The following is a 12,621-nucleotide window of genomic DNA, read 5'->3' as shown; positions in this document are numbered from 1 at the left end:
CTCAGGGTGTTCTGCAACATAAAAACACAATATAAAAAATGTAAGATGCATAAGAAAAACAGGAAACCTATAATCCCCACCCTTCCACAACTCATTTAAAAGGGCACTGGATGTCCATCAGCCAAAGGCCTGCTTGTAGAGGAATGTTTTCATCTGGCGCCTAAAGGTGTATAATGAAGGCGAGTGTACAGAGGTGAAATCTGCACCCATTGCTCTACCCTCTGCCTTTTGCTCCTGGCCCTGCCCACCACAGGGACAGGTGGCCCTCGGGAGCTTGCCCAGAAGGCAATGTGGCCCTTGGTCTGAAAAAGGTTCCCCCCTCCTGGCCTGGATGAATATTTGTTCATGCTCTCATGAAGCTTCAGGACAGGACAAGATATAAATGCGCACAAACGGGGGAAGGTTTTGCATCCTTTATGCCAGACTTTGCACCCTTGTTCCTTCTCCTTACCTGGATGGACCCCAAGTTCTCAATGAGCTGTTCGGTGCTGGAGACCCCGAGAAGGACAGAGCTGACGCCTTCAGAGCGGAGGCACCAGGCTGAGGTTAAGAGGAGACAAGAGAAATCAAATAAGGAGAGCCGTCTAAAAACTTGCCACCCTGGAAGAAAACAAAAGGGCCGGGGAAGAGGCACCATCCTGGCTGCTAAAACCTCCCCAGAACTTGAATTAGGCCCATCTTCATGCACACTGGCCCTGGCTAAGAGAGAAACCTCCTGGGTCTGCCGAGTGTCAGGCCTCAGCTCTGCCCAGCCCTGGAACCAACCTCGGAAGGACAGCAAGACCCTGAAGAGTTGTAGGGTCCAGCCATCTCTGCCCCAGGACTGGAGGTCTCCTCACCAGCTGCCTGGCTGGCTGGCTGGCTGGCTGGCTGGCTCTCAGACCACCATAATCAGCCTCAGGGCAACAGGAGTAGAAGAGGTGGCAAACTAGACATGAGATTCAGGTCCACTGCCAAAGTGCCTGACTTAACTGCACGTGTGGCTACTTGCGAGTAGGGGGGAGCACCACCCTGGATCAGGGCCTGGCTGAAAGCTAGGGAAGACGGGCGTCTCCAGCGCCTGGATAAGCTCCCAGTCTCAGCTGCTGCATCGCTGATGCCCCACATTCTAGCCCTCTGACTTGGGGAACAGACAAAATACGAGGGCGACCTTCTCTATTCCCGTGGGCCACGGCTGAAGCACCAGGAAGCCAATTGTGCAGCAGGGCTCTACACTGGTCTTGGGCAAAGGCATCTCCTTTTCTCCTTTTCAAGAGGTTATTCCAGGATGCCACACGCCTCTTGCAGCTGGAAACCGCCTCCTGATTTCTAACCTACTTCTCTTAGCTGCTGGTAGCTGCTGAATCGGAAGAGCTCACATTGCCACCTTTGGCCTAAGTAGCACATCTCCTTTTAGATCTATGGCTAACAAAGGTAGCTGCCTTATTGCTGAGGCATGCCACAGGGGTCCTCCTAGCTTGGTGTTGTCCACACCAACTTCCTGCAACCTGGGGCTTTCCAGATGTTTCAGACTACAGCCCCCAGACTGTAGTACAAAACATCTGGAAGGCCTCAGGTTGGGGGAGGGTGGTCTACAACGACAGTCAGTGGCTCTCCAAGGTTTCAGGGAAGGCAATCTCTCCCACCCCAGAGCTACGTAACTTTCCCACCTCTGAGGCAGGATCTGGAATGCAACCTGCCCCAGATGTGCAGCTGCTTCTGAGGCCTGCCCGGACCAACACAGACACACAGACGCTCCGCTCCTCCCTCACCAATGGCCAGCTGCGCCACTGTGCATCCCAGGCGCTCTGCGATCGGGTGGAGTTCCTTCACTTTGGCCTGCTGCTTCTTCCCATCTTCACTCTGCAGTTTCTCCTTCAGCCAGTGGTACCCCTGGAGGGTGCGAGGAGCAAAGGAAACAGGCGCAGAGGCGCAGAATCAGAGAACAGTCGTCTCGGGAGGGACCTAAAGGGTCATCCAGTCCAACCCCCAGCAACGCAGGAATCATAGCCAACGCACAGCATGGCGGTGAGCCACTGGCAGGCAAGGATGGAGGTTGTGAACTTGCAAAGCAGCCCTTAGGGATGTGCTGAGCAGCCAGCAAAGGATTTAGGACCCCTCCAGATTGATTTTTTTTGGGGGGGGGCAGGTAATTTTGCAGCAGGTGCCACTGACACAAGAATAGTGCCTTAGAATGAAGTTAAGTGGTTTAAGCAGCAATGTTTTAAAGGTGTATGAAAAATGGATTAATAACAGGTGAGAACTCAAAGTTATATTATATTAAGTTAAAGGATTAGGATAAAAATAAAGAGGGAAAGAAACTGCTGAATTAACTAACTGAACTGGAATACAAAAAAGGGAGGTGTGAGGAGGTCAGGGAAGCAAGGATATGAATATATGATATGGAAAGATTGATGTGTGTTTTTTTCTTTTTTAATTTTTTAAAATCTTTTTCTGTATTTTGTATTTTTCTTTTTTATTTTATTTTTATTGTTGTCTTTTCGCCTAGTTTTTTTTACTTATGTAACTTTTTTCCTTTGAAAACTTAATAAATATCTTTTTTTTTTTTAAAAAAAGAATAGTGCCTTAGGGGTGGGTTCATAATGGATCATTGAAGCATCATTGCACTTTATTAGTTGTCCTGCAATGTTTCCCCAATGTTGTGCTATGATGCCAAAAAAAGTGGGACAACACCCCCTACCCCCTGCCCTGAAATATTTGTGGTATAAGAAGCTACAGGATCTCAGCAGGACATGAGTAGTATGCCTGTTCCGAAAACTTTGTAGGCACAAACAGTCTTGGAAACAGGAGTTTGTGTAACCGCCCTGATAGCATCATGAACACAAATAATCATGAATGCACAATAAGGAGGACGTCTGGAGGAGGCCCTGGTGTTTTGGTGAGGATAGTTTCAAGCAGTGGCGTAGCGTAGGTTGTCAGCACCCGGGGCAAGGCAAGTAATTTGCGCCCCTAACCCGTGGATTTGCGCCCCCTAACCCTAACCCCCAGATGTTGCGCCCGGTGCGGCCGGCCCCCCCTGCACCCCCCACGCTACGCCACTGGTTTCAAGTATCACTGGGACATCAGCAACAAATTGATTTATGTTTGGGATGAAGAAGGGAAGTGTTTGGTTTCTTGGAGCATTGCCAGTGTGCGTAATCTGAGACCCAGGACTTCTGTATTCCCAGTGTTTGAAAGTAACAGTGAAGAGAGAGGACCAAGCAGGTCTTGTGGGCCCAATAAACAACTACAGTTGTAGGGCAGTCAGGATCAAGGCTTGTGAGCTGTGAGTTCCGAACTGGTTGTCATTAACCTGATGTCCTCCAGATGTTGTAGTCCACAACTCCCATCAGAACCGGCAGAATGGTCAGCAGTCAGGGATGATGGGAGTTGTAGTCCAGCAGCATCTGGAGGTCTCCACAGGCCTGTCTCCCCTGATTTAAGGGCTGTGTGTGATGTCGACAGTGCGAGGTTCAGCTGAAGTTGGGAGGTGGAAGGCCTCAGCAAAAGCAAAGGAGACGGTACCTTCATGGCGGCACGGCAGTTTTCAGGCACCCGCTCCTCATATTTCCCTGTGATAAGTCCACAAGACAGCGGGGACCAGGTGATGGCTCCCACTCCTAGCAAGAAAACAAAGCAGGTCAGGTAAAGAGAAGGGGAAAACAAATAACATCCCCCACCTCTTCCTATCACTGTACACAGATTCACTGAAATAATAGCCACAGGCCATCCTAAATCACAGCTCTTCCGGGTTTACTTTGCATTGCAAAAGTCTTTTAACGCCACCCCATGCTGAGAAAAGTCAGCAGATTAGTGCACATATTAATCTTATCTGCTCCAAAGGTCACCCTCCGTAAACTTCCAATATGCCTCACGCAGAATTGTACCCTGGGCTTATACTCCCAAGGGATCATCTTGCTTCTACCTGCTGCTCCTCCAGAAACACGTTCCTCAGATTCCATATCCAGTCTGCAGATCCCTCTGTATCTTCTGGTTCCTGGTCGCCCCAGCCTCTCCCAACAATTTGTCTCCATTGGCCCCTATAATCCCTTCTCCTGTACACAGACCTCAAGGCCTCTCTGCCTAGCCCTCAGAATGCCCCCCAAACTGGCTGGTTTGTGCCCAAAGTCGTTTTATCGGGGAAGATAGGGAGAAAAACAAAGGGGAAATTTATATTAGCCGCTCAGCTCCGTTTTCGACTCTGGCCCTGCCCACCACTGGGACACGTGGCCCTTGGAAGCTTGCCCAGAAAGGAATGTGGCCCCTGAGCTAAAAAGGGCTCCTCGGCCCAGCCCTCTCCCGCCTGCCTCCATACCAATCTTGTGGTAGAGCTCTGGCAGCTGCGTCTCCACCTTTTCCCGCTGGAACATGTGGTACTCTGCCTGTTCACACACAGGTGGGATGAGGTTGAATTGCCGTGCCACGGAATACGCCTCCTGGTTTAGGGGAGGGAGGCAAAAGTAATCAGTCTCGCAGGGCGGACTTGCTTCTGGTGGTGAATTGAGAAGTGCAGGGTCCCTGTCGGGAGAGTCACAGCCAGCCCCCCCCCCCACGATTAGGTAAAGGTAAAGGGATCCCTGACCATTAGGTCCAGTCGTGGCTGACTCTGGGGTTGCGGAGCTCATCTCGCTTTACTGGCCGAGGGAGCCGGCGTACAGCTTCCGGGTCATGTGGCCAGCATGACTAAGCCGCTTCTGGCGAACCAGAGCAGCGCGTGGAAATGCCGTTTACCTTCCCGCCGAAGTGGTACCTATTTATCTACTTGCACTTTGACGTGCTTTCGAACTACTAGGTTGGCAGGAGCAGGGACCGAGCAACGGAAGCTCACCCTGTCGCGGGGATTCGAACCGCCGACCTTCTGATCAGCAAGTCCTAGGCTCTGTGCTTTAACCCACAGCGCCACCCGCGTCCCGTCCCCACGATTATACAACCACCTTATACGGTAAGTGATAATTAGGGATGCATTGCAAAGATCATTGCAGATCTTCACATAGATCTTCTGTTTTCTGTGCATGTACACAGGCAAATGTATCGAGCGCTCCAGTATCTTCTGCTGGAGCAACTTAAGTTGTGCCTGCCCTGAAGTCCCGTTGTACGTAACAGAAGTAGCACAGACTCCTCTTGGGACAGAGGCACCTTGTATTTTCAGTGTATTTCTAAAAGCTTATCTTTGGATCATACAAAACAACTCAGTGATCTTGCACACCTTCTCCAGAGTGGCCCGGGAGCCCGTCCTCAGTGGCTGACCCGCCTCCTTTCACTCCAATTGCCTCCAATCAGCACAAAGGGCGAGAAGGCTCCTTCTCGGTGGCCAAAAAGCTCTTCTTTCATGCTGATTGGATGGCTCTCAGATGCTGGAGGCAGGCGACCTAGGAACGGGTCTCCCAAACCCCTCACAACGCTGGACCGCAACGCCACTGCTTCTGAGAAAACATGCATCAGTTCGGTTTGCACCCGCCTCTCCGCCACGCCAGAATTTACCATGATTTCCATTGCACTCCAGCGAGAGGTGCCCCAGTACATGGCCATACCCTGGTTGATCACGTAAGTCATGGCACGAACAATTTCTGAGGGTGAGAGAGGAGACGTGAGAGAAGAAATTGCCCCCCCCCCAGACCTTTTGCCTGTCACCTTTGGAAGGTGAGCCCAATGTAACCAGGGCAGTTACTCTTTCCGCCTCCAGCAGGAACTGAATCCCAACCGGGAGGGAGAGAGAAAGGTGGAGAGCTGGATTTGAGCAGTTACTGCTCCAAAAAGCTGCTCCACACCCGTAAGATCCCTCAATCTTGCGCTCCCCCTGTTAATCACATTTTCACAATGAAATCAGTGAATTACAAGCTGGCTAGAATCCTTTTCTAGGGGGAAAAGATACTTGCGTTATTCATCTCTACTTCATTAAAAGCACAGAAACAAATTGGTTTGATCTACCAGTTAAAGTACTTAAAAAAAAATTCTTTCCAAAGTAAGTTCCCAAAATGCTATAGTGAGAATAATTTTGCCTTCCCTCTCCTCTCCCATATTGTAAAGCTTGTTCAGTTGTGGGTTCATGTGATATTAGGAAGCACAAAGGCATCTTGAGTTCCTGCATTTATAGTAAACACACACATACATATACACACGGACACAAAACAGGATTGTCAACTTTAATCGCCTTTAATTGTTGCTTGATTTGCAGGTATTAAGCAGGCAAGCTATTCATCTCCCCATTCAGAAAAGCTCCGCTTACTGATTTTTGCAGCTATCAAGTAGCTGTTAAAGGCATAAGAACAGGCAGGTTGCTTTGTTCTGATCAGTTGGCAATGCGACACACACAGAATTTTTCTACAGCAGAACACAAAAGCATGCGAGCACACAAGACACACATCTACTTTCAGGGCAGCACCCCCATCCTTGGGTCTACAGTTGGTGAGGTCTCTACAGAATGGAGAGTGGGATATTCATGGAAGGTTTCCCCCTCTAACCCCAGGAACAAAAGGGTGCAATCTTATGCCCCCATACCTGAAAGCAAGCCCCAGTGATCTCAGCGGGACTTACTTCTGGGTAGGCATATGGGTAAGGATTTACAAGGATCTGGGGCACAGGGCCATTGCAGTGGGGAGGGCATTATGGGGTGCAAAGAGGAGTATTGGGCTTCAGGAAGGAGGCAGGGGCTGGCCATACCTCTCAAGAGCCTGGCTTGGAAATAAATCACTATACAATGAAATATATATGCAATGTCTGCAAGCATTTCAGCTGGCTGGGTGGACCAATCTCCTCTCTTCTTCCTGCACCCTGTTCTGGGGGTGCGCCTGATTGCGCCCCTTGAGCCAATTGTGGGGGGCACACGAGGGGAGAGGGGCAAACCCCCATTTCACAAGCAGAAGTTCTTGCATGCGTTTCCACTGATGAGACTCAATAGCTCAATCCTGCCCAGTATCCATTAGGTCTTGTGCAAGGCTCTGATTTTCACTATCTCTGAGAATTCTGGTGGCAGCCCACAAGCTAAAGTCTCGCAGTATCTCCGAAACAGACCTCAACGTGTTCCGCACACAGCCTCCTCCATGAGGTGAAGAACATAAGTACCTCTCTTACACCAGGTATTAAGTCTACCTTAGCCTAGGATTGCGCAGTGTGCTTGAGCTGAAGAATGAGACTGCAAGCTTCCTCCCTCTCGTTGAACCCTGAGCCTGTAACAGCAGGTGAAAATCCTGCAGAAAAAGCTCTTTCATGCTGGGAAAATCTCCTTCCTAAAGCCTCGCACGGAGCAAAGACTCTTTGACGCATACGAGCTTCGAGTTCTTCTAAACCTGGGGTGGGGAACATTCAGATCTGAAGACCAAATGCAGCCTCGCAGGGCTCTCTGTGGCCCCCGGGAGCCTTCCCAGACTACGCCCCTCACTGATCCTTCTTCATATCACCCTCCTTGGTTGTTTTTGCTTGCCTGGGGTGTTTAACTCAGAGTTCAACTCTTGTCTGTCTTGATGGCGGACAAACTCTACGGTGCCAAGCTGACCTTTCCATCCAACGCTCCACCCACTTTTGAATCTGTCCCCCTCCCATGTGGCCCTCAGATCACAGTCCAGGCGGGATCGTGGCCCTCAGCGTTCCCTGTTCCAAGGGGAACGCGACGCCTTTTCACAAAACAGCTTCCTTTAGCCAGAACGACTTTTCAAAGCTAGAATAACCCTTCATCCTGTTCCTCGCTTGAGAGAGGTATGGGGCTCACAGGATCTGGGGTGGACGGGGCAGCAAATTGGGGTGGATTTTTTTGGGTGGGGTGAGGTGGGAGATCGGGGCAGTCTGCAGTACCTTCCAGCAAGAGCAATCGGAAGTTCGGGTCGCATTCTGCAGGGGGGGAAGGAGAGAACCAATGAGACGCTGCTGGAATTGGGCACAGGGTGTGTGTGTGTGTGTGTGTGTGTGTGTGTGTGTGGGTCAGGATTTGGGGGGGGCATCTGCTGCGGGCTCTTTGCCTGCCCTTGGGCAAGCCGCCTACTCTTGGCCTCAGTCCCCCCCCCACTGCGTGAAGAATGGGCTTAATAACGACCTTCCTCAAAAGGTTATCATCCCTGTGGGAGCTAACATGCATCTAACAAATGCGAATAACGGGATGGTGATAGCAAGAGAAGACAAGGAGGGGGAGTCTCTCAGTTATGGCAGCGGCGTTGCTGGGTGTCTGTCAAGCAAGGGAGGCAGTCGCAGGTAAAGGGATAGCTGCTGAGAAGCCTAGGAGAGAGGGTTGGCCTCCCGGGATCTGCTAAGGGGAGGTGTCAGGGGAGGCAGCCGTGCCTCATCCTGACCCTTCTGAAGCAGGTTGGGCCACTCACCTTCCATGGGGCTGTTGGCGTCCATCCGGTTAGCAAAGACAATGTCAACGTACTCCAGCTGAAGCCGCTGCAAAGAGCCTTTGAGTCCTGCGAAAGAGCAGCAGGGAGTAAGGACAGGGGTGGCATAGGGAGCCCCAGAAAGGCTGGAGCTTAGAGCAGACTTCGCCCACCCGGTCCCCTCTGGGGTTTGGGCACTGCAGCGCCCACCAAGCCCTGCTCCAGCCCCGAAAGGAAAGCTTGCCCCAGAGGCAAGAGCCCGCAGCTCCAGAAGCACATCTGCTATCTCCTCCAGGGGCTCTTCCAAGCCAGCTTCCTATTGCGCATGCATCCTGATAACATTCGCCCAGACATCTTGGACTCCGTCAGCCTCAGAGTCACCCTTGGTAATGTCTTCGATCATTTAATGAGGATCCATCCCTATTTGTCCGCAGGGAATGTAGGTGAAAGCAAGGGCAGCCCCACCCCACACTTTCTGGAGCATTTGCCCCATAGCAAAAGAAAAAAGCTCCAAACTTTGGGGGAGTGGGATTCCTTGCACAAGGCCTCCCAATTGACTTTAACTATGCACCCAGAATCCCACTTCAAAATAGCACAAATTGAGAAGCACCCCAGATATCTAACTATTGAGAATGGCATCAAGAAAGAACCCTGGATCCCCAACTCCCATTCGCCCCAAATCTCATCTTCTTCAACCCCTCCAAATCCTTGTACCCTTTTGCCACCCCTCTGGTAGTTCCCAGATCCCTCAATCCGCCAAATGCTTTTGCCGTCCAGCATATTGTGGTCACTTCCTTCCCTCCCCCCAAACCCTGAAATATCAAGCCCAGCCCCCTCTCTTACCCTCAATGATGTGTTTCCGCGACAGGCCTCTCTCCGTCTCAGCCCTTGGAAGAAAATAAGGAAAAAACCTGAACGGTAGAAGGAACTTTGGGGGTGCTTAGAGCCGTTTGACTGCAAAACGGACTCCCCTGGAAGACAGTGGACTCTCCCTTCCTGGAGTCTTTTAAGCAGAGGTTGGGTGGCCCACTGTCATGTCCCTTCCAGATCTATGATGCTACAAACCTGAGGCACTGCAAGCCATTACTATTTACCCACTGCTGCCCTTTGGTGGGGCAGGAGGCAAAGAGGTCAGTGGGAGAAGAATCCAGAGATGATTGCGATGTTAACATATGAGAGTGCTGGAGGTGAAATAGTTAAACAGGTTACCCAATCAGAAACCAGGGGGTGGAGTCAGAGGGACTATAAAACCAGCTCTGGGAGCCGAGAAGGGAGGAGTTCATTGGGAGTTGGGTGGAGTGGGGGTGAACTGGGATAGAGTCTGTGGGTAGGTTGAGTTAGTGTAGAGAAATAAGCTGAGTCAGGAACAGTTAGGAGCTAGGAAGACAAGTAAATATCTGAGAGGTGGTTTGGTGAGTAAGAGCAGGTAGCGGAAGTTATAGGTCTGTATATGCGCCCCATGATTGTAATGGGCCGATATCGTTTATGAAACCACACGCTTGTTAAACTGCAATAAATAAACAGAAGTTTATGTTCCAATTTAACCCTGACTGGACACAGTATTGTACCAGGTAGGGCCTGGGTGGTGGCAGCGAGAAATAAAGCGGTGGCACAGGGATCAATAGACGGTGAAACGTCCGGGGACCCTGTGTGATCGCCACAATGATGACAGGCGGAAGGGAATTATTCTAATTTTGCTTTTATCTCCATCCACTGCTGTGTTATACAGGAGGCATCACTGAGACCAAGGAGCAGGAAGCTGGCAGGCGAGGTTGCCCACCCTGGTTGGTTGCAAGTAAGAAGGGCAGGAAAGGGACAGGGCAAGGGGAGGGTTGAAGGCAGACGAGGTTTGCTTCTTTATACTAATTTATTGCATCTATATCCCACGTTTTTGTCCAAGGAGCTGTTATGGAAATGACATTGGGGGGGGGGGGAAGGCTACATCATTAAAGTTGCTCCAATAATACAGATATTATGCCTGAATGTATCCTATTGACTTGACAGCTTTATATGCCTAGCTTTATAAATTTGTAGAAAATCCAAACTTTAATTGACTCTCCTCATTCCAGCGCCATTTTAACCCTTAAAGAAAGGGGAATTTGGGCTCCACTTCCCTCCATGAACCAAGAAGCGGGAAGTCACGTAGGCAGCAGGAACAGGACATCCCGCCATAATTTCCCAAGTGTGAGAGGCACGCCACCCAGGGAGTGACCAAGGGGGCAACAAGAGACATCCGCAGAGGCAGTTGAGCAAGGCAGGTGTTCTGAAAGCCTGTCTCCAGACAAGTCCTGAGGGCAAGGAGATGTAAACAGTTTGATTGTTCCTTGGGTGATGGGCACTTAAGAGGTGTTGGGAAAGGTGTCTGATAAAGTGACCTAATGTTGAACTCGTGTAACCCTTGTATACCCCTCCCCGTTTGTGACATCTGAATTATGGTGCTAGAGGAGACTCTTGAGAGTCCCATGGACTGCAAAAAGATCAAACCTCTCCATTCTGAAGGAAATCAGCCCTGAGTGCTCACTGGAAGGACAGATCCTGAAGCTGAGGCTCCAAGACTTTGGCCACCTCATGAGAAGAGAAGACTCCCTGGAAAAGACCCTGATGTTGGGAAAGATGGAGGGCACAAGGAGAAGGGGACGACAGAGGACGAGATGGTGGGACAGTGTTCTCGAAGCTACCAGCATGAGTTTGACCAAACTGTGGGAGGCAGTGGAAGAGGATGTCACCCCCTGCTCGGGGTTCTTACTCTTGTGGGGACCTGTTGTGCAACAATAAAGATCATGGTCTACTGACAGCTTGCTTTGCTCCAAATTACTTGGCTGGAACTTCCTTCTTTTACTGACCGCATGGACCCGCGTGGGACTTGCACCCCGATAAGCTGGGCTCTGGAGTAGTCTCTAACCCTGGAATTTTTTCCTTAACAGAGCTCTGGGTGGGCATATGTGGTTCTCCCCACTTCCTCACTGTATCCCTACAACAAGCACCCAGCTCCACCAACTGGGGTTATAGGAAGGCTTAGGATTCTGCCAGCTTCCTTTTCACCTGCAACCAGCACCCCACAACTGGACAGGGCCACTGCTCTCCACACACGGCAAATTCAACTCACACACACAGATTCCTTCCCTACAACCCCTCCCCTCCCCATTGATTCACTAGGTCCCTTGAGTACTTACTGGCCTCCCCAGTAAATCTTGGTGGTGACAACATAGCTCGAACGCCTGTGGAGCAGAGAGAGGAGAAATTAGTGAGGAAATGATCCATAATGAATTGAAAAAAATGTTTAAAAGTGCTTCCTCCCCCGAAAAAACCCCAGAGTCCTTTCTGTTTGGGATAATTCAGACTGAAATTCCCAGGTGTCAAAAAAGATTATTTATGTATGCCACTACTGCGGCCTGTGTTTCGTTAGCCCCAAAATGGAAAACGAGCGAGGTCCCAACTAAAGAAGAATGGCAACTTAAGTTGACAGAATATGCACAACTCACAGACTTAACATATAGAATGTGAGAACAAGAACATACGTTTAAAGAAGGAAAAGCTTTTATTAAATATATGGGAAATAACTGTGTACAGCTGAAAATGCTGGCAGCATTAATATAAATTCAACAGTAGAAACAAGTTTTGATGGATGCAATAATGAAATACTGAATAGTGTAGTTTTTGTAAAATATGCAGAGATTTATGATATGTAAAATGAACCACGGAAAGAGAAGAAGGGGAGTCACTGATATCTTAAGGATGTAAAATGCGTATTTTAAATTGTAAAACAGAAAACTTAATAAAAATTATAAACAAAAAAAAGAAGAAATTAGTGAGGAAGCTGCGATGCAGCAGTCGGCAACCCAAAGCACCGCTTGCCAAATCCGGAAGAAGGCGGAAGATATTGACGGACAGGTGGGCAGCTGTGAAACTGCTACAGAAGCTACAACCATTCCTGGACCAGAAAAGCTCAGCCATCGTAGTTCCTGCACTGGCTACTTCAAGACCAGATTGCTGTGCTGTGCTCTATGTAGAGCTTCCCTCGCGCTTGATCCGGAAGCTGCAGTTAGTGCCGGATGCTGAGGCACGATTGCCGGCAGGATTGAGACCCTGTCAGCGTGCAGCGCCTCTGCTCAGAGATTTGCCCTGGCTGCCGATTTGCTACTGGGCCAAGTTCAAGGTGTTACTATATTAGCATAAAGGTAAAGGGGCCCCTGACCATTAGGTCCAGTTGTGACCGACTCTGGGGTTGCGGTGCTCATCTCGCTTTATTGTCCGAGGGAGCCGACGTACAGCTTCCAGGTCATGTGGCCAGCAGGACTAAGCCGCTTCTGGCGAACCAGAGCAGCGCACGGAAACGCCG

The 12,621-nt window shown here is 50.1% G+C and overlaps 1 protein-coding gene across 3 annotated transcripts in view; it reads right to left on the bottom strand.

Moving 5' to 3' along the window:
• Positions 1-12,621, bottom strand: part of KCNAB3 (potassium voltage-gated channel subfamily A regulatory beta subunit 3) — a 31,409-nt gene that overhangs the window by 3,022 nt on the left and 15,766 nt on the right. For 2 of the 3 annotated variants that reach the window (XM_081167997.1, XM_081167999.1), the window contains exons 6-14: positions 11,456-11,500; positions 9,126-9,169; positions 8,286-8,372; positions 7,768-7,803; positions 5,461-5,546; positions 4,295-4,415; positions 3,505-3,599; positions 1,752-1,872; positions 452-540 (exon numbers count right to left, since the gene is read on the bottom strand). In XM_081167997.1, coding sequence (XP_081024123.1) covers positions 452-540; positions 1,752-1,872; positions 3,505-3,599; positions 4,295-4,415; positions 5,461-5,546; positions 7,768-7,803; positions 8,286-8,372; positions 9,126-9,169; positions 11,456-11,500 — 724 coding nt within the window. The remainder of the gene's footprint in view (positions 1-451; positions 541-1,751; positions 1,873-3,504; positions 3,600-4,294; positions 4,416-5,460; positions 5,547-7,767; positions 7,804-8,285; positions 8,373-9,125; positions 9,170-11,455; positions 11,501-12,621) is intronic. The other variant, XM_081167998.1, reaches the window with a different exon arrangement.

This window comes from Podarcis bocagei (genome assembly GCF_964188305.1).
Source record: "Podarcis bocagei genome assembly, chromosome: 13".
Classification (NCBI taxonomy): domain Eukaryota; kingdom Metazoa; phylum Chordata; class Lepidosauria; order Squamata; family Lacertidae; genus Podarcis; species Podarcis bocagei.
This window is presented reverse-complemented; position numbering and strand designations above follow the sequence as displayed.